The sequence below is a fragment of the Eubalaena glacialis genome, chromosome 18 (genome assembly GCF_028564815.1).
Source record: "Eubalaena glacialis isolate mEubGla1 chromosome 18, mEubGla1.1.hap2.+ XY, whole genome shotgun sequence".
NCBI lineage: Eukaryota > Metazoa > Chordata > Mammalia > Artiodactyla > Balaenidae > Eubalaena > Eubalaena glacialis.
The window spans coordinates 64164872-64188109 of NC_083733.1; the positions used below are offsets into that span (position 1 = coordinate 64164872).

Genomic DNA, 23238 nt, shown 5'->3' on the forward strand with positions numbered 1-23238 from the left:
ACCTCTGGACCACCAGGGAAGTCCCAAGAGAGAATTTATTAATGAAATGAGCAAGGCGCACTAAGGGTGAAGGCAAGGGTGACAAAATCAAAGAGGGGGCAAGAAGAAAAGAGCTAAAGGGAGAAAGACAGAGGGAAGAAAAGAGATAAAGGATGGAGAGACAAGGGCCCTGGGGCAATGCCCGAGCCCACACTGGTCCCCACTCTGGTGGGAGCATCTCTAGGGCAGGGCAGGTAGCAGGACTGACTCCTCTCTGGGTGCCCAGTGTCATCCACTGTGGAGCTGGAGTGTCGTCTCCTTTTGTTGTGGCAGCATTAACCTCGGAATAACCAGATCCCAGCAAATTTTTGTTGAATGAATGAAGACACAAAGGAAAGAGCTTGCAGATGCTGGGAGTCAGGGCAGGAAGGAGAGCCAGCTATTTTCATGGTTCCTGATGATGCCTTCAGAGAATGGAGTGCCAAAGCCATCCTGTGGTTCACATGGCCTCATAGCCAGGCCGGTGGGCCCCGTAGTGAGCTCCCAGACTCAGGCCACCTGGGTTGGCAGAGAGAAGTTAGACCCTTGCTCCTGCCCTGCTCCCTCAGAGCCCCCAGCTGGGCCCCTATCCACCCCTGGAACTCCCCAGGGCAGCAGTCACCTGCACAGAGAAAGAGGGCAGTTGAAACCCAGCCCAGGTAGAAGGACCAGGAGAAGGAGGACTGGATCTGGGGGTGTCCAGGCTGCTTCCACCGCTCGACAGTGTAGACCAACATGGCCACTATCAGGGAGAGGGCTGGGGACGGAGACAAGAGAGATGGCTCAGCCCCTCCGCAGAAACTCACCAGGTCCCAGCGCCCCAAGCGCAGCCCAGAGTCCTTACCTGCGGCAAAGGCTATGAAGGTCGAGACGATGGGGCCGCGTCCAGGGGCAGACAGTGAAGGGATGCAGGACATGACCAGAAAGCTCACAGAGATCAGGCCCCAAAGGGCAGCCAGAATGCAGAAGCTCTGTGTCACGTGGATATAGCCTGCTCAGAGACGGGACCGCTGAGTGCCCGTCCCCTCAGGCCCTTCCCCACCCCGAGAGAGACCGCTCCCCCTTACCTTTTACTGAGCCCTGATCCCCCCTTGGCCAGAGGCCCGAGTGAGACAAGGAGTTGGGCCCCTCGGCCACAAACCAGAAATTCGTGCTCAGAGCCACCAAGAGAGACACCAGGCCCAGGGAGCTAGTGAGCAGGGCCAGGGACCGGCAGGGCTCCATGGGGGCGAAGGCTGGGCTTCTGGGTCCTGGGTGATGAACAGCCTGGTGATGCAGATCCCCGGGTCTCTGAGAGAGGAGGAAGCTATGCCCCCTGGACTCCTGGGAGAGTCAAGCAGTTGGGGCAGCTGGGGGACCTGTGGTCTTTCAGATCAGACTAGTTTGGTCTCACCCAGTTCCTGGCAGCTGACTCTCGTCACACATCCTCCCTTCCCGGCTTTCATTGGCACCCGCCCCCCACCCCTTGAGGTTCCCCTTACAGTATATGGTGGGGGGGAGGGCCCTGGAGATGTCACATTGTCAGTGGTTTGGGTGGGTGGAACGTGCCTATCTGTCTCTACAGAAGGTTCTATACCTCCTGCCCTTGGAGCCCTCCACACCCAGAGGGGGCTTCCTGGAAGAGGTGAGAGAGAGGCTTGGGAGGCCCAGAGGTGGGGTGTGGTGAGTGAGGCCAAGGTGTGAGTTAAATGGGAGGGGGAGGTGTGGCCAGAGGGGACAGCTGGGGAATGCATCATTCTTTCCTGTGGGTTCTGCAACCTTCCGTTCTGGCAGACGGGGGCTCCAATTCTAAGGTCTCCATAAAAGGAGGGGGCAGGAGGCTAGGAAAACTGGGGCTGAAGGAGGAAGCTGCTAGGAGGCCTAGACTCTAGGTCCTGAGCGTGGGGACACTCAGACTCCCAGCTCCTTGCTTGGAGCTTATGCCCAGGGCAGGTAAACAGAGATCGCAATTTTGAGTTTGTGGAGGGAAGATGTGCCCACATCCTCATCTGATACATGAGTTCACACTTAGTGCTGTTTTGAGCAAGGCCTTCAGTCTGGTGCACTTCATCAACAGGATCTGGGTTTCTGTGGTCAGGGAGTGGGAGTTGGGGGCCAAGGATGTCAGTGCAGGACTTTCTGGCCCTCCCCTCACAGCAGCATCAGGTCCTGGGCCCCACCTCAAATAGAAGGTGAAGGTGCCACAGCCCAGGTAGAAGGCCCAGACAAACTTGACCTCTATGAAGCAGGAATGACCTGGAAGAGGACTTCTGTCCCACAGATGAACTGAGCTAACAGTCCCAGGACAGCTGGCGAAGGGGAGAACCAGAGTGACCCAGGAGGCTGGGTCCTCTTCCTCGGTTGGAGACTCCGGTTTGCAGGCCCCCATCCCTCACCCAGATCCTCACCAGTGGGGTAACTGGCCACTTCTGAGAACATGCTCATGAGGACAGGCTCCCAGAAGGGGATCCAGGTCTGGAGCAGCTGGGGTGCCATCACAAAAATGGCACTGGACATGACTCCTGTGATTAGCAGCCGGACAAGCTTCAGGAAGTCGCAGCCGAGGGCGTGTGGTGATCACATGCACAGAACCCATCTGAGATCTTTTTTTTCCTCTCTCTCTTTTTTTTTTTTTTTTCTCCTCTCTCTCTCTCTCTCTCTCTTTCTTTTTTGGCCTCACTGCATGGCTTGTGGGATCTTAGTTCCCCAACCAGGGATTGATCCCTGACCCTCAGCAGTGAAAGAAAGGAGTCCTAGCCACTGGACTGCCAGGGAATTCCCCCCATCTGTGATCTTGACCCCATCCCAACTGCAGGCAGCTCCAATCCCATCCTTAGCCCCGTCCCTACCCTCCAACCCAACCCCATTCTCATTCCCAACAACAAATTCAATCCCATCCTTTTATTTATTTATTTTATTTATTTGTGTGTGTGTGTGTGTGCCACACCGCATGGCTTGCGGGATCTTAGTTCCCTGACCAATATAAAATAAAAATTAAATTAAAAAAAGAAAAAATGAAAAAAAATCCTTTAGATACTGTGTAGAGAATGGACTGCAGGGGCAGGGGTTGGGTGGGGTGTGGGTAAGGGTTGAGGTTGAGCTGGTTAGAAGTCTGTGGCAATAAGCCAGGTGAGACATGATCAGGGGGTAACCATTGTTGAGCAAGAAGGGGTCAAATTCCGAATACATTTTTAAGGTAGAGCCAACACGAGTTGCTGATGAATCAGATGTGAGATGTAACAGAAGGAAAGCTATGGAGGGTGATCCCAATGTTTTCGGCTCGAGCAGCTAGATAAAAATGGACTTGTCATTTACTAAGTTGGGGGAGACCATGGGAGGAGCAGATGCGGGGTGTGAGAGAGATCAGGAGCTCAACTTCAGATATGTGGAAATTGAGATGCCGCTTCTTTTCAAGTGGAAATGTTGAGTAAGTAGTTGGAGATAGGAGTCTGAAGTTATAACATCATTATTATTGCTAGAGTCAGCCCCTATAAATATGATTCCTGGAATAAGTCTCAGTAAATATCTCTACTTAAATAGGCCTCAATAAATTCTAATTCGAGAAGAAGTCTTCAGTTGCTATTATTACTAGAGGAAGCCTCTATAAATAGAGTATTTTTGTTATTTGAGGAGGTCCCAATAAATATTTCTAGGGAGTAAGCCTCTGTTAATATAACCGTTCCTAGCATAGGCTGTAATAAATGTTCTTATTATTGGAATTAGCCTCCCTAAATAGTCTTTTTTTTTTTTTTAAAGGAATTCCTTTATTTTTATTATTTATTTATATTTTTGGCTGTGTTGGGTCTTCGTTTCTGTGCGAGGGCTTTCTCTAGTTGCGGCAAGCGGGGGCCACTCTTCATCGCGGTGCGCGGGCCTCTCACTATCGCGGCCTCTCTTGTTGCGGAGCACAGGCTCCAGACGCGCAGGCTCAGTAGTTGTGGCTCACGGGCCCAGCTGCTCCGCGGCACGTGGGATCCTCCCAGACCAGGGCTCGAACCCGTGTCCCCTGCATTGGCAGGCAGATTCTCAACCACTGCGCCACCAAGGAAGCCCAGTCATTATTTTATGATAAGCTTTAGTAAATCTCATGGCAGTTGGCATGAGTTTGTCGAATGAACTAATGAATGAGTGAATGAAGAGAAGATCAAGGTCATGAATGATGGATGAAGAGGCAGGTGCAGGACGAGGTGCAGATCAGAGTTCTGGTGCTTCTCCTTGGAAGGGTCCATCCAGGGAGGGGACAGGAGTTTGGGAGAGCCAACTGGAGACGGCGCGAGTGGGCAAGGAGGTTGTTTTTCCACAGTTGTTCTTTTTTTTTTTTTTTTTTTTTGGCCGCGCTGGGCAGCATGTGGGATCTTAGTTCCCAGGCTGAATTCTCTCAGTGGCGTTTTGGAGGGCTCGGAGGAGCTCTGATTGTCTCAGCGCAGAAAGAATTCAGCGAGAGGCAAAGTGGTGAGATAAGAAGCGATTTATTAGATTATTAGAATAGGATGCTTGTGAGGCTTACAAGTGGGTGGGCAAGAGGGTGCCTCCCCAAGAACTTAGTGGGCTACCATTTTATAATCAAAGGAAAAGTGGGGAGGAGGAGAAGACCACCTTCTTCCTCATTCTTGAGTAGTCGTCACGCTTCCATCATCAGCTCCGCCTCCAGGTTGGGCAGGGGAGTTTTTTTGTCCCTACATGGTCAAGCCAGGACTGTCATGGCACTATGGAAAAATTATTTCAGGTCTCAGTACAATGAGGGTCTTTCACTTTGAAATGTCACCTTTCCATAAATTATTGTTTTTTATGTGTGCAGAGAGCATGTCATAGGGGTTATGAACTTACTGAGCTCACTGGACAGGATGTGGGTCTCAGGCCACCACTGTTTTATTGTTTGGGGCATGTCTCATGCTTCTGTCGCATGGTTTAGTTGCTAAGCAAGCCTGCTTGGTTTTGTGGTTAAGCAAACCTGCTTTCTTAAGTGATCATTAACTTACAGGGGTCTCCCATACTTTTTTTTTACTTACAATCCCCTAGTGTAAGTAAATCCCCTATTTAACTAATCCCCTATTTAATTACCTATTTTCTCCCTTTATTCTGTCCCTATCATGACGAGGGGTAGAACCCATGCGCCCTGCATTGGGAGTGTGGAGTCTTAACCACTGGACCACCAGGGAAGTTCCACAGATCTTTTCATTTATCATATTATCCGACTGTGATATTATGTTTTATAATAAATATATATTGTTGGGTCTTTGTCCCCACTTCTGGCATAGAGGTCCTAAAACTCTTGGAATTTCCTAAGTTGTGAGAGCGAGGGGAACCAACCACATGATTAGAGGGTCTGAACTTGCAGTCCCACCCCTTGACCTCCTGGGAGGGGAGAGAAGTTGGAGATTGAGTTCAACCACCAGAGGCCAATGATTTAATCAATCATAACTATGTAATGAAGTCTCCAGAAAAACCCAGAAGGAGAGGATTCAGAGAGCTTCCGGGCTGGTGAACACGTGCTTTTTGGGGGAGAGTGACCTACTTGGAGAGAGCACGGAAGCTCCGCACCTCTTCCCACTTACCTTGACCTGTGCATCTCTTCCATCTGGCTGTTTTGAGTTATATCCTTCTATAAAGCACTGGTGATCTAGTAAGTAAAATGTTTCCCTGAGTTCTGGGAGCTGCTCTAGCAAATTAATGGAACCCAAGGAGGGGGTTGTTGGGACCTCTAGTCTATTGCTGGTTGGTCAGAAGCACAAGTGACAACCTGGGCTTGTGACTGGCATCTGAAGTGGGAGGCGGTCTTCTAGGGCTGTGTCTTTAACTTGTGTGATCTGACACTTTCTCTAGGGAGATCGTGTCAGAATTGAGTTACTCGCTTGGTGGTGTGGGGAAAAAGCAAACCCATCAGAATTGGACCTACACATCGGTTTCCTACCAGTTGAACCCAGGGACTTCCCTGACGGTCCAGTGGTTAGGACTCCTCACTTCCAGTGCAGGGGGCCCAGGTTCGATCCCTAGCGGGAGAACTAAGATCCCACACGCAGAGGGGTGCAGCCAAAAAAAAAAAAAAAAAGAAAAATGGTGAACCTAGTAGGGTGGGGACTGTGTAATTTATCTCTGTGCCCATCCCTACAGGAACTGAGCAGGCGGGCCTACTATAATGCCACCACCCCTGCCCCATTCACCACACTTCACCCTTCTTTCTCTCCACCCGAACCCCTCAGGGACCACACTTCAGTAGTTTCCGTCAGTTTTATTAGACCCCAAAAAGTCTCTCTAATGGATATTCCATTTCTCTAACAACCCCCCCTGGTGGCTGGGGCCTTGGGTCTCCTCAACTGCCTCCACCAGGCCCTAGGAACCAGGATTTCAGGCCTCTAGACCCTCCCCCTCCTCTTCAGTGACCTGACTTTGACGTCCAGATGAAGTCGGGGCACACGTTTGGGTTCAGCGGGGAGTGGACAGGCGCCGACATTCATTCATCCGGTAGGCACACATGTAGAAAATTCCTGCGCGAGAAGAGATCCCGGTTGACCCCGCCCAGCCTCCCATCAGCCCTCCCAGCCCCTGCTCCCAGCCCAAGACACCGACACAGCATTCCCTTTCTCCCTGGTGTCCACAGGGCTTGGGGTCTGCCTTCTGGTTGAGTGCCGGGGGCGCCTGTGTGGGACCCACCCCCCCAATCATCTCACCCTCTTGAGTGCCGGGGGCGCCTGTGTGGGACCCACCCCCCCAATCATCTCACCCTCTTGAGTGCCGGGGGCGCCTGTGTGGGACCCACCCCCCCAATCATCTCACCCTCTTGAGTGCTGCCCGCAGTGCCACAGACACTGGCCTTCCCACCTCCAAACCCAGTACCTGCAAAGAAGGTCATGAGCAGGGCCACCCAGCCCAGGATGTAGGACCAGGAAAAGCGCCAGTCCCCGAAGCGGCGACCGAGGAAGGTGACAGTGACTCCAGTGTAAATGGCCAAGGCCAGCAGGACGAAAAAGGCTGGAGAGAGAGGTCGGTGGGCGGGAGGGGGGGTGGGGGGGTGGGGGGGGCGGGGGAATGGGGATGGGGGCGGGTTTGGAGATGGGGGTGGGAATGAATAAATTGAGAAGGGGGTATGGGTGCAGGTGGGGGTATGGGTGCAGGTAGGGGTAAGGGTGAGCATGGGGGTTGCGTTGAAAGTGGGAGTAAAAATGAATGAGGAGTAGGGTTAGGGTGGGAATGGTGTGGGGTTGTGCTGTGCCGTAAAGAATCTGACTGGTCTTTGTGTCTGGTTCCTGGGAGGGAAACTCTAAATCCTTGGAATTTTCTGAGTACCAGGAGTGTCTTTGTTGTTCTTGGATCACACCTGAGTTTATGCTGATGATCAGAGATGACTCAGGGATAGGAGCTGGTCAGCAGAAAGACCAGCCGTGGGAATAGAGGGTTGGGGCTTTGAGCCGCTTGGGATCAGTCCAGCCTCTGGGGAGGAAAGGGGAGCTGGAGATTGAGTTCAATCACATGGCCAGTGATTCATGCCCTTGTAATGAAACTCCAGTAGAAATGCTGGATGCTGACGCTCACTGGAGCTCCCTGTTTGGTGAATGCATGGATGAGCTGGGGGGGCGGGGGCAGGGGGGGGCTGACGAGCCCTAATTCTGCAGGGAGAGTGCATGGAAACTCCATGTTCAGGACCCCTCTCCGGCTTCACGCTATGCATCTCTTTAGTTGGCTGGTCTTGAGTTGTACTCTTTAGAATAAAACTGTAAGTATTATGCTTTCCTGAGTTCTGTGAGTTATTCTAGCATATTTCTGAACCCGAGCAGGTCCTGGGAACCCCTGAAGCTGTAGCCGATTGGTCAAAAGTACAGGTGAGCTGGGGACCCCACTTACAGCTGAAGTAGGGGCAGTCTGGTTGGGAACCGTGCCTTTAAACCTGTGGGGTTTGATGCCAGCTCCGGTGGTTAGTGTCAGAATTGAATGGCAGTACACATAGCTGGTGTCAGAACTGACTGGCATTAGAAATAGTCCTGAAGTTGTCGTTGAAGGTGGAGGTGGGATTCGGGTGCGGGTGCAGCGGAGAGTGAGGAGCAGTGGGGAATGAACGTGGTGTTGGGGGCAGAGCTGGAGAGGGACCTGGGAGAGGGGTAGGTGTAGGGGGTGATTCACTCACTGGAGGCGAAAAACACGATGCCTGCAGAGAAGGACCGGGAGAAGCGGGTGAAAGTGGGCTGCTGAGCGAACGCCATGATGCCCATGATGATGCCAGAGGTGGCACACAGGGAGGACAGGATCATGAAGGCCCGGGTGGCATTCCAGTATGCTGTGGGAGCACCTCAAGGTCACTCCTGTGCCTTCCTTGCCCTCAGTGGGGAAGGCTGCTACCTCTGAGGGCAGGAATGCCTCACCCTTCTCAGTATTCCTGACCTAGCTCCTCCTTCACCTCTCTGAAGAAGCCTTCCTCTTCACCTGGCAGACTCCTATTCATCCTCCAAAGCCCAGCTCCCAGATCCCCTCCTCTGGGAAGCATCCCTTCACCCCTCAGGCACCATCCTCACTCCCTGCTCTGGGCTGAGACTCTCTTTGCCTGTTTCCCTCTCCGGCCTGATTGCTCCCTGAGGACGGGGACCTGGTTGATTCTACAGCACAGACACACCCAGCAGAGGCTTGATTTGCACAAGGGCCTGGAGAAGTGTTTGTTCAATGAATGAATGAGTGAATGAATGCCGATTTCCCATATCCTCCTGCTACTCACTCTCTATCCTCTCTCCCATGCTCCCTTTCCCTTCCTTCATACCACTTACCCATATTTGGAAATGTCCCATTTATTTATTTCTAACTTGTTTATGATGTCTATCTCTCTCCACCGAGTTCTCAGCTCTGTGAGGACAAGGGCCTGGCTTTCTCACTCACTGCTGTATCCCCAGCACCTAGTGCCTGGCACGTAATAGGTGTTCAAGAAACGTGTTGAATGAATGGAGATGCCCTGGGACCACTCATCATGATCTCATCTTCCATTTGGCGACTGTCAAGTACGTGCCAGGCTCCCTTCCCATGTATGATCCTATTTATTCTTTCCAAGAGCCCTATGCTCTAAGTAATATTTTCATGCCCATTTTTCAAGTGAAGGAATGGAGGCTCAGAGAGGTGAAGTGATTTGCCCAAGGTCCCATAATTAGCAGAGACACTGGAGTTGAAAACCAAGCTCCACGCCCTCAGTCTTAACTGCTTTGTTATTCTGTCTCTCGGAATACCCAGGGCAATTATCACCCCGGGTAGAACTGGGATCCTGCCACTGAAAAAGCCTTAGATCTTTGCAAAATGCAGTCTTTTGTCTTGTGAAAGTCTAGGGGAGAACAATTCCTGGATACTTCTCCACGGATGTTGTTATGGGTTGCTGGGTTGCAGTTGTGTCTCCCCTTTCAAGTTCATATGTTGAAGTTCTAACTACTCCCCCCTCCTCCCACTGCCTCGGAATATGACCTTATTTGGAAATAGGGTCTTTGCAGATATAAGTAGTTAAGATGAGGTCATACCAGAGTAGAGTGGATTTCTAATCCAATATGATTGGTGTCCTCATAAAATGGGGAAATTTGGAGACAGACACACACCCAGGGGAACATCACGTAAAGATGAAGGCAGAGATGGGCTGGTGCATTTACAAGCCAAGGAATACCAAAGGTTGCCAGGCAACCACCAGAAGCTAAGAGAGAGGCAGGGAACAGATTCTTCCTCACAGCCCTCAGAAGGAACCAACCCTGCAGAGACCTTGATTTTGAACTTCTAGCCTCCAGATCTGTGAGGCAATAGATTTCTGTTAAGCCACCCAGTTTGTGGTACTTTGTTATGGCAGCCTTAGAAAACGAATACACATGCCTCTGGGTATTTAAAAGTCTGGAGGACTTATGGGGGATGATATAGCCTATTTCTTTCCCATGGTTGGGCTAATGCAGGAGTGGAAAACACAAATGCCTCTGAGGCTTGGCTGCAGCTGTGAATAAAGGCAGGAGACGGCAGGCTGCATGGGGAACATGTATGTCCCATGTACCAACCATCAATTATCAGCTTCATCTTTAGATAAAACCTTCCCTATTCAAATCACAGTGTGGTTTCCGTCTCCTGAGGGGACCCTGACTGGTGTACCCCATTTGAAGGGGGCATTTGCTGCTCATACCCAGCTGACCATGGGCCTGGAAAAGACAGGCAAAACTGGATTATTCAAAAAGAGCTGCAAGTCCAGATTTTAATGTAAAATCTCCAGATTTTTAAAATACTGGTAATGACTTTGGAAACTTAAAAAATGCTATGCATACATGTCTTGGGTTGGTTTTGGCCTCTGGGAAGCAAGCTCAGGACTCCTGCTCTAATTTTGGTGATCGGATGACATCAGCTATACAATGGATGAACAAATTAAACCTGCTGTTTGGACAAATACCCAAGAATCAATCGGGGTGAGGTATGTCCCTGAGGCTCTCAGTCTTGTGGTCATGAAGATATCAAATTAACTTGAAGACCTCCATCCAGCTTCCCTCTCTCCCATCCCCAGCAGAGGGAACTTAGAGTGTCTGGTGGTGTTCCCAGTCTGAAGCAGGAGGAATGGTAGAAGTGTGACAAAGGAGACAGCCAGAAATGAAAAGGATGCACCAAGTCAGCCAGATGGGGCTCTGAAACTGGTAGCCCAGGGCAAACCTTTCCACTTCTCCCTGCCTCAATTTATCCCTCCAGCAAATGGGCAGGTTTGGTGAGATGGGATAGGTGAAATCTGCCACGAGCCTGTCATATCACAGGGCTCAGTGAGGGTTGGCTCCTCCTCCCAACCCCCCCCCCCACCAAAAGAATTGACTTTTTGAGGTCAAGTATCATGTCTTAATTCATAGACACAACGGAACAGCCCTCTTAGTGTTGTTGGGACACCGAAGGGAGTTAATCCAGGCAAAGCACTTAGAATAGCACATAGGACACAGTAACAATACATGCCAGTTATTGTTATTATTATTATTACTACACTATTATTGGATACAGATAATATAGAACATGTGATACACTATATGTTATTAATATATTATATAATGTATATTGTATAATATATATTATGTAATATACTATACATCTCTGTGCATCTCTCTTTCCATATATATGCATGTATATACATTTGACCCTTGAACAGGTTTGAACTGTGCAGGTCCACTTACACGAGAATTTTTTTCAATAAATACATACAGTACTACACTATCCGCGGTTAGTTTAATCCCCAGATGCAGAACCACGGATACGGAACCGCGGATACGGAGGGCCGACTGCATGACTTGAGCATCCAGGGGCTTTGGTATCCACGGCGGGTCCTGGAACCAGTTCTCTGTGGCTACTGAGGGACTGAGGGGAGACTGTACATATATACAAATATATATGTATATGGAAAGAGGCACATAGAGGTACATAGTATATTATAATAATATGTATTATATAATATAGATTGCAGTAAGTACTATTTTTATCCCCATTTTTACAATATATAATGTAATATATACACGTATATACCTATATACACATATACATACACACACATATATACATATACACATATGTATGACATGGCTTGGCTCACAGCAAGTATTAAAAAGTATCTCATCCAGTATTAGCAAATTTAGGGTCCGTATTGCTTCTGTATCCTCCTGGTACCTACCATAGTTCTCAACACCTAGCAGATATTTAGAAAATGCTCTTCTGATAACCCCAGCCCCAACTGCTATACCTGACCTCTATTTCATGCCAGGAAATGTCACCTCTCTACTTAACCTCTAAATCGGTACATCCTGTAATTGTACTAGAAAAAAATACTGAAATCCCAGTTCTGCCCCTTCCATGCTGAACGACCTTGGGCTGGACGCTTTCCCTCTCTGAGCCATAAGGTTCTCCATCTGCAAAACAGGTGGCCTTTCCACTGTAAGGTTCTGCCCTGCGGGAGGCTCTGATCCCAGGCACAACCCAGACCCCGCCCCGGAGCCTCACCAATGCTCTCCGTCTGCAGGTAGCACTTGCTGCCCAGGCAATATCGCCACAGGCCCTGGTGGGCGAAGGCCCCCGACAGCCGGTACTGCATCCAGTGGTCTGTCGCCGTGGCCACCACCAGGAGGATGGTCCCCACCCAGGCGCAGAAGAGGCCACCACCCATGAAGCTGTACATGGTGATCTGTGGGTAAGGGGAGAGGTGGGGTCAGGAGCTGGATTCCCATGTCCTGGGGGAGGAGGGGCTGGGGGTCTAGATTCCTAGTCTGAGGGAGAAGCTGTGGCCCTAGACTTCCAGATCCTAGGTGAGGAGGGAGCTGGGGGGCTGGGACATTAGGTCCCAATGAGAGGAAGGAACTGGGCACCCGGATCCCTGGGTCTGGGGGGCAGAGGGAGGGATCTGGACTCCTGAGTCTGGGGGAGGAGAGGCTGAGAACCTAGACCCCTGGGTCCCGGGGGGAGAAAGGGGCTGGGGGCCTAGACTTCCAGGTCCTAAGCCAGGAAGGGGCTGGCCACTGGGACACCAAGTCTTTGGGGGATGGAGGGGGCTGGGGGCCTGGACTCCCAGGTTCAAGGTGAGGAGGGGGCTAGGGCTAGGACCCCACCAAGTCCCTGCGAGAGAAGGGAGGCCTGGCCGCCTAGGTTTAGGGGGAGGAGGGGCCCATGGCTCCCACGCCTGGTCCCTACCTGAGGGGCAGAGCCTGCCCTGAACCCTCCGTCTGCCTCGGCCCCTCTGTGCAGACTGCGCCCAGTCAGGCCGCTGGCCTCTCTGCTCCCAGGGTCTCCCAAATCCCTTAAGCCTCCCCATACAATGGCCCCATGGCCCAGCAGCTTCCAGCAGGCAGAAGTGCAGTGGTGGCAGACGCCCCGGATGGAATTCGCTGAAGCAGGAATCCAGGCCCTCCCTCCCTGCAGCCCCTGGCCCCACCGGCCTCTCTCTGTGCCCCTCCCAGCCACCCTAGCACCGTTTCACAGGCCTCGTTCCACGGCACCCTCGGGGTTAGCCCAAGCTGTGTAAGCACACACAGACACAAGACATAGGGACACTCAGCCATTTATTGTTCAACCCAGCCCCGCTCCCCCACAGGCAGGAAATGGGGTGGGGCTGCAGGGGTCTGGATATGTTGGGCCAATGGGGTTCTTCACAGGTGGGGTCACAGGGCATGTCACCTTTGGGGCTGGGACAGGAAGGAGGTTGAAGACGAGGCGGGGCTGGCCGGGGTTGAAGACAGGGCTGGAGTCAGGAGAAATCAAGGATGAGGGTTGGCTGGCCTTTAGGTAGATGTGAATGAGGATGAGGGAGCTGGGAATGAGGATGGGTCAGGGCAGAGACGGAGAATGGAATGGGGTGAACGGCTGGGGGATGTGGGCCTCAGTGTGGCCATGGGATGGGGCTGGCAGAGGCAGGTGGGAATGGCTTTGGGGTCAGGGATGGGCCTGGGCATGGCTGGAGGAGCCCTGGGCATTGAGAGTGAGGTGAGCGTTGTCGCTGTAGTTGGGCACAGTGTCAGGAATGGGAAGAGGCTTGGGTTTGGGCATGAGGTTCGGGGCTGTCTCCCTGGCTTGGGATCCTACGTCAGGTCTGGGTTTCACCAGGTGACTCGCAGGACCCCCTGCTGAGGCTGTGGTTTGGGAGGAAGAGGGATGGGAGCAGGATGTTTCTTGGGTGTCTCTGGCAGAGCTGAGGCCACCCTGGGCTCCAGGAACACCCTCCTGGTGACCCTCCAGGGCGCCCTCCGGAGTCCAGGGTGCAGGGTCCTCGGGGCCCTAGTACTCGGCCTCCCAGTCCTCAGCAGGCGGCGTCTCCAGGGGCGGCTCCGGACCCTGGGCGTCCTTCTTCCCATCCTGGGCGGGTGGTGTTGGTGATGGCAGCGTCACCGGGGGGGTCCTGGGGCCAGCCCCAGGGCTCCCCACCCAGCCCCTCTCTGCCTGCTCAGCCCTCCCAAGTCCCCATTGCCGCTGGCCCTGACCCCGGCCTGGCCTGCGTCGGACGTCCCAGCCCCCGCGTCCCCTGGGCGGGCTCTTGGCGGTGCCCGGCTGGGTGCAGCACGCATTGGGGGCGCAGGGGCAGGAGGGCAAGGACTGCTGAAGCGTGTAGGCTCCCATCAGGGCGCTGTGCAGGAGGTAGGAGAGGGCATCCAGACGGACGGGCACAGTGACAGAGGCCAGGGTCTCGGGGAGCCCCAGGTGGGCTGGATCTGGGGTGCCCAGGAGAGAAGGGAACAGGGCTGGGAAAGGTGCAGGTGGCCACGGCTCAGTCCCCAGGGACGGCAGGTTGTTCCTAGAATGACAAAAGGACAGGTCAGCGGGTCTCCCCATCTGCATATGCCTTCCCTACTGCAGCCTTTCTGCTTCCCGGCTTCTGCCAGGAGTCCAGTTCTCCCCATCCTCAGGACTGAGCTGGCCTCTGACTTCCGGGCCCCTTTCTCTCTCTGTTTCTTCCCCTTTTCTTCACAGACAGACAGACAGCTCTGCCAGAGCTTCAGCATCCCATAGAACGCGGTTCCCATTCCAGGCTGCCTCCCTCGCGGTGTGTTTGGGCAAATCATTTTCCCATTCCGAACTTTACTTTTTCATACCAAGAGATAGCTTCTAGTGGTATCAAAGGTGCCTATTAAAGGGCTGGGTCTGGGAAGTGTTCAATAAATGTGGACAATTATTATTTCTCCAGCCCTACGGCTGTGTCTGGCATCTTCAATTCTCCTGGTTCCTTCTCGAAATTTCTCTGTTCCACAAATATATTTCTAGCTCTCTCCGTATTTCTAAGCATCTCGCTCAACTCTCTCTGTCACCAAGATCGTCGAAGATTCTGTTTCTGTGTGATGATACCCAAGACTTTTTTTTTTTTTTTTCCTGATACTCTCTGGGTCTGTTCAACTCTCTGATTTTCTCTGTCCTCCCTCTTTCTGGGTCTTTGTGCCCCCCGCGGGAAGTCTTGCGTCTCTCACCCCTCTGGCCCAGTCCCTTCCTTTTGCTGTTCCATCTTCACCGGGGTCTTTCAAGTCTTTTCTAGCACCTTCGCCTCGATTTCTCCAGGGCCCAGTGACGGGGAGGCGTCTGGAAGAAGATGGGTGGGGCTTTGTCAGAAAGGGGGCGTGGTTTGCGGGGCGTGCAGAGCCGCAGGAAAGCGTGCAGGGCTGAGTTCGCGGGGTTCCGGTTCGTCAACCCCACGTATCTCACGTCGCAGACCCCGCCTGCCGGAGACCCAGGAGCCGGGCGGCCGAGCCTCAGGAGTGCAGGACCCCGGCCCCTCCCCCCTCAGACCCAGGGGTCCAGGCCCCCGGCCCCTCCCCCCTCAGACCCAGGGGTCCAGGCCCCCGGCCCCTCCCCCCTCAGACCCAGGTCCAGGCCCCCGGCCCCTCCCCCCTCAGACCCAGGGGTCCAGGCCCCCGGCCCCTCCTCCCTCAGACCCAGGGGTCCAGGCCCCCGGCCCCTCCTCCCTCAGACCCAGGAGTCCCTAGCCCCCTCCTCTCTCTCCACCTGTATTCCTGGGCCGTGTCCTCAGGGGACCCGATGGTGTTCTTTAGGACTAAAGGGACATTTAGGGAAGTCTGGACATTGGATTCTCCCGGGGGCAGAGGGATTAGTAGATGGATTGGCAATCGTAGAGGCTGGATTTCACTCTAAGCTCCGTCTCTCACTTAACTTTGTGAGCTTAAGCCCTTCTAGTCTCTGTGCTTTCGAGAAACGGGACTAATATTACCTTCTCGGATCTCGTGAGGTTTAAAGGATGTATCACGTGTGTAAAGTAGTCAACACATGATCTGGACTACAATTAGTCTCAACCAATGAGAGTTTCTTATTGTTATTGCTGGTGGTCGTGGTAGTATTTTATCGAGAAGCAATAGTCATTCTCATATCTATTTATTTAAAAAATATTATTCAGTGCCTGCTATATGCTACGCCCCAGGTTGGGCGCCGGCGATTTAGCCCGGGACAAAATACATGCACGCTAATGAAACTTTACATGTTGGGAGAGAAACACACAAGACACAGTACATTTCCTATATGCAGGAGGGCTGTGAAGGTGTAAAGACAGGACAAGTGATATAGAGGCACAGGGGGCAGAGGGTTATTTTATTTTATTTTTTATTTTTTGGCCACGCCACCGGGCATGTGGGATCTTAGTTCCCCGACCAGGGATGGAACCTGCATTCCCCTGCAGTGGAAGCTCAGAGTCTTAACCACTGGACTTCCAGGGAAGTCCCCCATGGGCTTATTTTAGATAAGATGGTTAGAGAAGGATACTGTGGGACAGAGCCAGCTGACCTGGGAGTTGATTATTCCCAGTGGAGGGACAAGCAGGTGCAAAGGTCCCTCAGGGTGAAACAAACATAGTGTTTGAGGGACTGGGAAGCAATAAGCTAGGAGGAGAGGGACAGGTCTATTTGTAAAATATATATATATTTAAAATTTTGGAATACCTTCATATTTACAGAAAAGTTACAAAGATAACTTTGTAACTCACCCCGATTCCCCTCTTGCTATCTTCTTACATTATCGTGGAACATTTGTCACAACTAAGAAACCAACATGACTCTTAAGACTTTTCACTAAACTCCAGACTTGATTTGGATTTTGCCAGTTTTTACACGAATGTCCTCTTTTTTCTGTTCCAGAATCCAAGGCAGGATCCCACTGAGTCATCACATCCCCTCAGTCGCCTCTGTTCTGCAGCAGTTTCTCAGTCTTTCCTTGTTTTTCACAACTTTGACAGCTTTGAGGACTACTAGTCAGTTTCTTCTTTTTGACAAACTAGAGGTCTATTTTAATGAATAATTCCAATTTATTTAGTCCTCATTTCACAGAGGTTCAAACTGTGCCTTAGAGAGGCTAAGTAAGTTACTCAAGGTCACAGAGCTAGTCAGTAGCATGACTGGGATTTGAACCCTGGCTCCAGAGTCTGTGATTAATGGAGACACAAGAAGGAGGCAGACTGTATAGTACCTTCTAGGCTGACTTAGGAATTTTTTTTTTGTTTGTTTAATTCTGGTACATTGAGATGACTTTGAACATTTGTAAGCAGAAGTGTGACATAATTTATGTTTTAAGAAGAGCACTGTGCCTGCAGTTTGGAGAGTGGGTTGTGGTGGAACGCAAGAGTGGAAGCAGGAAGCCTAGGGAGAATGCTGCCATCCTCCAGGCATGGGTGGTGACGGCTCCAAGGAGGGTCGGGGTAGTGGGGATGGGAAGATGCGAATAGATTTCAGATGTATTTTGGAGGGAGAACCATCAGGATTTGCTGCAGGGCTGCTGGACGTGAGTGATGGGGAATCAAGGATGATGCAAAGTTCTCAACCTGAGCGGCGACTTTGAATATGAATTTTCTTACAAGAACTTCACAACATCCCACTTTGAGGATGAGAAATCCGAGACTAGGTTTCGAGTTCTGTGCTGGATGATGCTGGTGACGCCGAGATGACGCAGAACCGCTACCTGCTCTCGAAGGGCTCTCAGTCTTGAGAGGTGGGAGACAGACACCGAGATGGACAGTAACATTCTGGGGTGATGGGAGCCGGGACACAGGGAGGAACAGGACAGTGAGAGCCGGAAGCGGATTAAACGTTGCCTGGAGGCAAGGAGGTGGAGGGGGAGGTCGGGGGCCAGGAAAACATTGTTGCTAGCTTGCAAGGCGTGGGGGAGAAGGTCGGAGAGGTTTTTGGTTTTTTTGGTGTTTGTTTTGTTTTGTTTTGTTTTAGAGGAGGTGGCCTTTGGGCTAGGTCTAGGGTGAATGGGTATTTGATGTAGAAGAAACGGCGCGAGCAAAGGCTAGGTGGCTGGAATCTAAAGATTTTTACCCAGAAGCCTGGCTTTCCTTTCCTGGCGACTGTGATTAGCATGCAGGTCTCATCCATCCGGTTAGGAAGCTTATGTCGAACAGGGCTCCGAAATAAGGGTTCGAATCCTCGTTCGGCTTCTTACTAGCTCTTGACCTAAAGTAAGCTAAGTCTCTGGTTTTTTGCGACATAAAACTCAATTCCAGCGTAACGACACTGCTTCTGGTTTTGTTCTGTTACTGTCCCTCCTGTTTCTGCGGTCAGGGTCCGACCTCGCCACTTACCATGTACCTGGCCCTTTAAGGCCCTCCTCCCCGAGCTGGGAGAGCGGAGGCGTGTTCTTGCGCCTCTAAGGAAATGCCCTTTACCCAGCTTTCAAAATTGACAGGCAAGTTCTGAAAAGTGACCAATCAGTTCCTGCGTCGGGAGGGAACGAAGGTTCTGATTTGTTGGGGAACGCCTGCAGCAATAGGTTTGAGCTCCGCCCACTCCTTGTTACGTTGACCAGCGCGAGACGTAATCCTCAGCTCTGATTGGCGGGTAAGCTCATGTTGCTTCCGCGTCTCCTCCCTCCGTCCGTCAAATCCGGGGGGGGGGGGAGGGCTAGCACCCTCGCTTTTTGATTGGCTACGTTTCTGAGCGCGATTCTCTCTCTCTCGCCCTCTGATTGGCTATTCCTTTTCCGCGCCTTCTCCGGGCTGTAACTGACTATTTTGCCCCGGCCTTTAGCAGAGTCCCTTGTCTGATCTCTGGCACGGTGGCAGCGTCCGCGTCCGGGGAGACCCAGCCTAGGCCTAGCGATGCTGAGCGAAGCTTGGAGGGGAGAGGGGTCCTCAGGCTGAGGGGAGTCCCATACAGGGGTCTTCTTGGCCCACTAGGGAGCCTCATTGCCCCTTACCAGTCTTAGGACCAGTCTCTTCCTTTCACTGCCCCCTACAGGGCTCGGACTGTCAAAGTCCCAAGATTCGATCTTCAGGGCCTTCCCAGCCCACAGGGCTCACGGATTCCCTTAAGTCCCCATCCCACCCCCACCCCCACCCCCGCCTTCCGTCCCCCTGCAGGAGATCCCTGGGGGCCCTGCTCTCTCCCTTGAGCCTTACCCACTCGTTCAACTTCTCCAACTTAGGGGCCCTTCCAGTCTTGGGGTTTTTCCACTACCCCGGAAAATGGCCGGGATGCTTGGCAAGAAGTTACTGGCGTGAGAGGTTCGTGGGCTGAGGTTTGTGCTGGAATGAGTGCCCCTAGGTTTATGTGGCTGTCATGAATGCTTTTTAGACTGCTTGGAAGCTGGGATTTGCTAGAAGTGTCTGCTCAAGTGGCAGTGGGAGTCTGGAGGTCGAAGGGCCCCAGAAAGGGAGATCACTTAGACACTTTCACTTGCATTAACTCATTTAAATTCTCATAATCTTTTAAAAAGTGCTCTGTTTGTTTTGCATTTGTATTATTTATCTTTTAATACAGTAAAATTCACTCTTTTTGGTGTGCAGTTCCGAGTTTTGACAAATGCATAGAGCCATGTAACCATCACCACAAACAAGATCCAGCGTATTTTTATCATCCCTCCAGATTCTCTTGTGCTGCCTCTTCGTCATAATAACCTTTTTTTTTTTAAGGTTTTCACCAGTTCTTTATTGAAAATGCACCAAAAATTTCACATCAGAATCATACTATATGTTGGAGGAATTCGTTGTATATAATTTATAATCATGCTTACTTGAAGTACTAGGTGAACTTTACCTTATACATTCCACATAAAAGGTTAGTTACTCCAAGTTCTCTTATTGTCTTTAGAAAGCCTTTTTAAAAAAAATTTTATTAAAGTATAGTTGACTTACTGTGTTTAATTTCTGCTGTACAGCAAGTGACTCAGTTATACATATATATATATATTTTTTCATATTCTTTTCCATATATGTATATATCTGAATCACTGTGCTGTACACCTGAAACTAATATAACATTGTAAACCAACTATACTTCAATTAAAAAAAAATTTTTTTAAAGGTGACTACCATCCAAAAAAAAAAAAGAAGAAGCAGAAGAGTCCAGGAAACCTCATCAGACCCATCCACCCAAGTCCTCACATTTTTGCTCCACAACAGAGCCAGTGTTTGGACACCTGCCACTCAGAGCGCCATCCAGGATTAGCCAGAGAAGCAGCTTCCACCAACAAGAGGCCACTGCTGTGGCCAGTTAGGTCAAGAGTCACTTGTCCCCATACATGGTGTCCCTCCTCTAGGCCCCAATACTTTGGGAAACGGGGGGTGTGTCAGGGACAACTCGTCTCCCTCCCTTCTCCACGGAGTCCAGTCCCCGCTTAAAACCTCCACTGGATGGAGAGGGGAGGCGATGGGATTTAAACGGAGTTGGAGGTGAAGATTTAAGACCAGGCTGAGTTTTAATAATCAGAGCTGACTGGACAGTAACAGAAGGTCTGAGATACTGTTAGGAGATGAGAAAAAGAGTTTTAACAGAGTACGATCGAGTCAGAAATCAGAAACGTAGACATATTTTTTAGTTATACCTCCTGGCATTCATAGTCTCCAATTAACTGGCTATAGAGAGCATCTGGCAATGCGGAATCGCCAAGCTGAGTCTACTGGCTCCAAGCCCGTTGTCATTGTCGCTGTGTCTATGCATCCACACCTGCCTTTCCCCAAGAGGACTGGACAACACCACCCTCCTCCCCCAACCCCCCACTCCAAGTCCCAAGTCGTTATTGCAGAAGTCGGGACTTTAACACATGTATTTCAAAGTTACTGACCCCCCCGCCGCCCGGGCTTCCCTGGTGGCGCAGTGGTTAAGAATCCGCCTGCCAATGCAGGGAACCTTGGTTCGAGCCCTGGTCCGGGAATATCCCACATGCCACGGAGCAGCTAAGCCCATGCGCCACAACTACTAAAGCCCGTGCACCTAGAGCCCGTGCTCCGCAACAAGCGAAGCCATCGCAATGAGAAGCCCGTGCACCGCAAAGAAGAGTAGCCCCCGCTCGCCGCAACTAGAGAAAGCCCACGCACAGCAACGAAGACCCAATGCAGCCAAAAATAAATAAAATAAATAAATTTTTAAAAAAGTTACTGACCCCTGGTCAAACCTGTTGTCCTAGCAACATAATCTTGCAATTTCCCAGGTCAAACAAATTTTGAAGGGTCGGTCGGCAGGATTTGGGGGCAGAGGGTGGGAAACAGAGGCCCCTCCAGCATTCTGCCCCCTCTAAGTTTATTAAAAGGAATTCAGGACCTGCAGTGGTCATCCCTTTTAGGACCTGTCTGAGTTTGAATGTCACTTCTGCTATTTTGTTGTGTGAAACTGTCCCTCTCGAAGCCCCATCTATAAAATGAGGCAGTTGTACAAACTACCATGTATAAAATAAATAAGCTATAAGGATATGTTTTACAACACAGGGAATAGGGCCAATATTTTATAATAACTATAAACGGAGTATAACCTTTAAAATCTGTGAATCACTATGTTTACACCTGAAACATATAATATTGTACATCAACTATACCTCAATTTTTAAAAAAAAGTTTAAAAAAATGAGGCAGTTGCATTGGTTGATCCTACTCCATGGGTCTGTAATTCAGTTACTCTGGGTATACTGGCTTCTGGTGGCCAACTTCAGTGCTTGCAGCTAGTTCAGTTTTTTATTTTATTCAGTACACAGAGGCACTGGCACACTTAGGAGGCAAAATACGTCAGCGTGGGCCTCCTTACCATATCATCATATGCAGTAACTACCAAATCCGGGCTCCGGGGGTGACTATGGAGGAAAAACAGAGAGCGCTTAGGACACAGTGAGCACAGCTCTCTTTTTTGCTACCTTCTTCTCCAAAGCTATTTGCATCCCACCTGCAGACTGGAGCTCCATGGCTCAGCCAACTGGGCTAGTCAGTTAATACCTTCCACAAGCCGAGAAAATTTAAAACACTATAGTTGCCATTAAACAAATGTAAGATGATAACTTTCTCTATTCTTCCGAATCAAAGAAGGACACCCACCATACATAGCTCATCATACTTGATACTCAGATCATCGTACTTAAAGTCTGGGTAACAGTTTACAGTTTATAAAGTGCCTTCATCTGTGTTCTCTCTTTTTCTTAAAAAACATGTTTTTATTGAAGTATAGTTGATGTACAATATTACATAAATTACAGGTGTACAATAGAGTGATTCACAATTTTTAAGGTTATATTCCATTTATAGTTATTGTAAAATGTTGGCGATATTCCCTGTGTTGTACCATACGTACTTGTAGCTTATTTTATACCTAAGAGTTTGTACCTCTTAATCCCCTAACCCTATACTGCCCCACTCCCCTCATCTGTACTCTCTTATTCAATCATTGTAACAAGCCTTCCAAGTAAGGGTGTTACCTTCATTTTAATACATGGGGAAATCGAGGCTCAGAGAGAGAAAGTCACTTGCCTACACTTATTCTGATTAGTACGTAGTAGAATCTGGACACAAGTGCAATTCCTTTGTCCTTTCCATATACTGCACCTGCCACCCCTCCTTATCAGGTCCCCTCTGCTCAACAAGCCATCAAGAGGCCAATATAAGGTCATGACCAAGAGCCTGGGCTCTGGAATCAAATCTTACTAATCCTGTGGCTTTGGATGTGTCTGTAACCTTTTCGTGACTCAGTTTGCCCAACTGTATAATAGAGATAATATCTGTATAAAGGAACCCTTGGAAAATTCCAACTCAAAATATTTTTCTTTCTTTTCTTTCCTCTTTATCTAATTGCATTTATCCTTCTAAGGAGTAAAGACATCCCCTCCACCCCCACTCCCCCACCATGGTCTTAGAAAGGAAAAAAAAGCTCAACAGAGGCCAGCTTCATGGACACAGCCTGACCACTACTTCCTGCTGAGATGAGGTGACCAGCTAGCCTCTCTTTATATCTGAGATGACTGACCATCCTCACGTTCTGCCCTGAGTTTTGGGTCCTTTTCACTCAAGAGCGCCACTTCAGGAGGGATTGTGAAAAAGCAGGGAGATCAGTGGTTTTGGAGTCAGCCATGGGTGGGACCCCTGATATTGCCGATTTCTCCTGTGTGTCTTTAGATAAGTTAACTCACCTCTCTGAGTCTCAGATATCTTCCCAATGGAGATACTCTTAAATCTTACACCACAGTTGGCTCACAATGTGATACATAGCAGGTGTTCAAAAATATTAATTTCCTCCCTCTTACTATTAAACTGCCACTCAAGTCTCCTCGCCCAACAAGTCCTCACCCTAGAATCCTTCCATCTAGTCACAGAGCTAGTCAGTGTCACCTTGGCTACTCTTGAACTCTCTCTGGACCTCCGCTTCTGTTTGCTCTTCTGTACAAATAAGTGGGTGAGTTTACATTACATGAAAATTCCACAAACTTTTCCTAAACCGAAGGCTAGCTATCTTAGGCTTAGCAGGGCAACGACTCCACTCTGCCTGAAATCAGCCATAGGCGATACAGAAAAAAATGGGCATGGCTGCATTCCAATAAAGTTTTATTTATGGACAC

General features: G+C 50.4%; 3 protein-coding genes and 1 long non-coding RNA gene across 6 annotated transcripts; 1 reads left to right on the top strand and 3 right to left on the bottom strand.

Moving 5' to 3' along the window:
• Window positions 1-298: 298 nt before the first annotated feature.
• Window positions 299-1377, bottom strand: NKG7 (natural killer cell granule protein 7). 2 transcript variants are annotated; one of them, XM_061173925.1, is made up of 4 exons: window positions 1086-1377; window positions 863-1009; window positions 641-775; window positions 299-537 (listed from the first exon to the last, which is right to left on the bottom strand). In XM_061173925.1, the coding sequence occupies exons 1-4, from the start codon at window positions 1240-1242 to the stop codon at window positions 479-481; spliced, it is 498 nt and encodes a 165-aa protein (XP_061029908.1). In that variant the 5' UTR covers window positions 1243-1377; the 3' UTR covers window positions 299-478. The 2 variants fall into 2 exon arrangements, with proteins under 2 accessions (XP_061029908.1, XP_061029907.1); XM_061173924.1 differs by having other exon boundaries at window positions 299-1009.
• A 5043-nt stretch (window positions 1378-6420) lies between these two features.
• On the bottom strand, window positions 6421-12127 carry LIM2 (lens intrinsic membrane protein 2). Of its 2 annotated transcripts, none has more exons than XM_061173943.1 (4): window positions 11953-12127; window positions 8117-8266; window positions 6832-6966; window positions 6421-6482 (listed from the first exon to the last, which is right to left on the bottom strand). In XM_061173943.1, exons 1-4 carry the CDS (start codon window positions 12125-12127, stop codon window positions 6421-6423), a joined length of 522 nt encoding a protein of 173 aa, XP_061029926.1. The 2 variants fall into 2 exon arrangements, with proteins under 2 accessions (XP_061029926.1, XP_061029925.1); XM_061173942.1 differs by having other exon boundaries at window positions 11818-12127.
• LOC133078792 (uncharacterized) lies at window positions 7768-16639 on the top strand. Its single transcript, XR_009697937.1, has 3 exons — window positions 7768-7814; window positions 11972-12139; window positions 16569-16639. It is a non-coding gene; the product is annotated as an uncharacterized LOC133078792 (long non-coding RNA).
• Window positions 13003-14982, bottom strand: C18H19orf84 (chromosome 18 C19orf84 homolog). The gene is made up of 2 exons (XM_061173952.1): window positions 14898-14982; window positions 13003-14230 (listed from the first exon to the last, which is right to left on the bottom strand). Exons 1-2 carry the CDS (start codon window positions 14930-14932, stop codon window positions 13717-13719), a joined length of 549 nt encoding a protein of 182 aa, XP_061029935.1. The 5' UTR covers window positions 14933-14982; the 3' UTR covers window positions 13003-13716.
• Window positions 16640-23238: the final 6599 nt, after the last annotated feature.

Bases quoted from the DNA above. Each gene is read 5' to 3' on its own strand.
- NKG7 (XM_061173924.1), bottom strand. From the start codon at position 1,242: ATGGAGCCCTGCCGGTCCCTGGCCCTGCTCACTAGCTCCCTGGGCCTG. The intron at 1,010-1,085 runs GTAAGGGGGAGC...GTCTCTGAGCAG, and splicing joins GGATCAGGGCTCAGTAAAAG to GCTATATCCACGTGACACAG.
- LIM2 (XM_061173942.1), bottom strand. From the start codon at position 12,127: ATGTACAGCTTCATGGGTGGTGGCCTCTTCTGCGCCTGGGTGGGGACC. The intron at 8,267-11,817 runs GTCGTTCAGCAT...GTGCTCCCACAG, and splicing joins GGGAAAGCGTCCAGCCCAAG to CATACTGGAATGCCACCCGG. The intron at 6,483-6,831 runs GTACTGGGTTTG...CTTCTCGCGCAG, and splicing joins GCTCATGACCTTCTTTGCAG to GAATTTTCTACATGTGTGCC.
- C18H19orf84 (XM_061173952.1), bottom strand. From the start codon at position 14,932: ATGGAACAGCAAAAGGAAGGGACTGGGCCAGAGGG. The intron at 14,231-14,897 runs GTGAGAGACGCA...TTGTCATTCTAG, and splicing joins GAAGGGACTGGGCCAGAGGG to GAACAACCTGCCGTCCCTGG.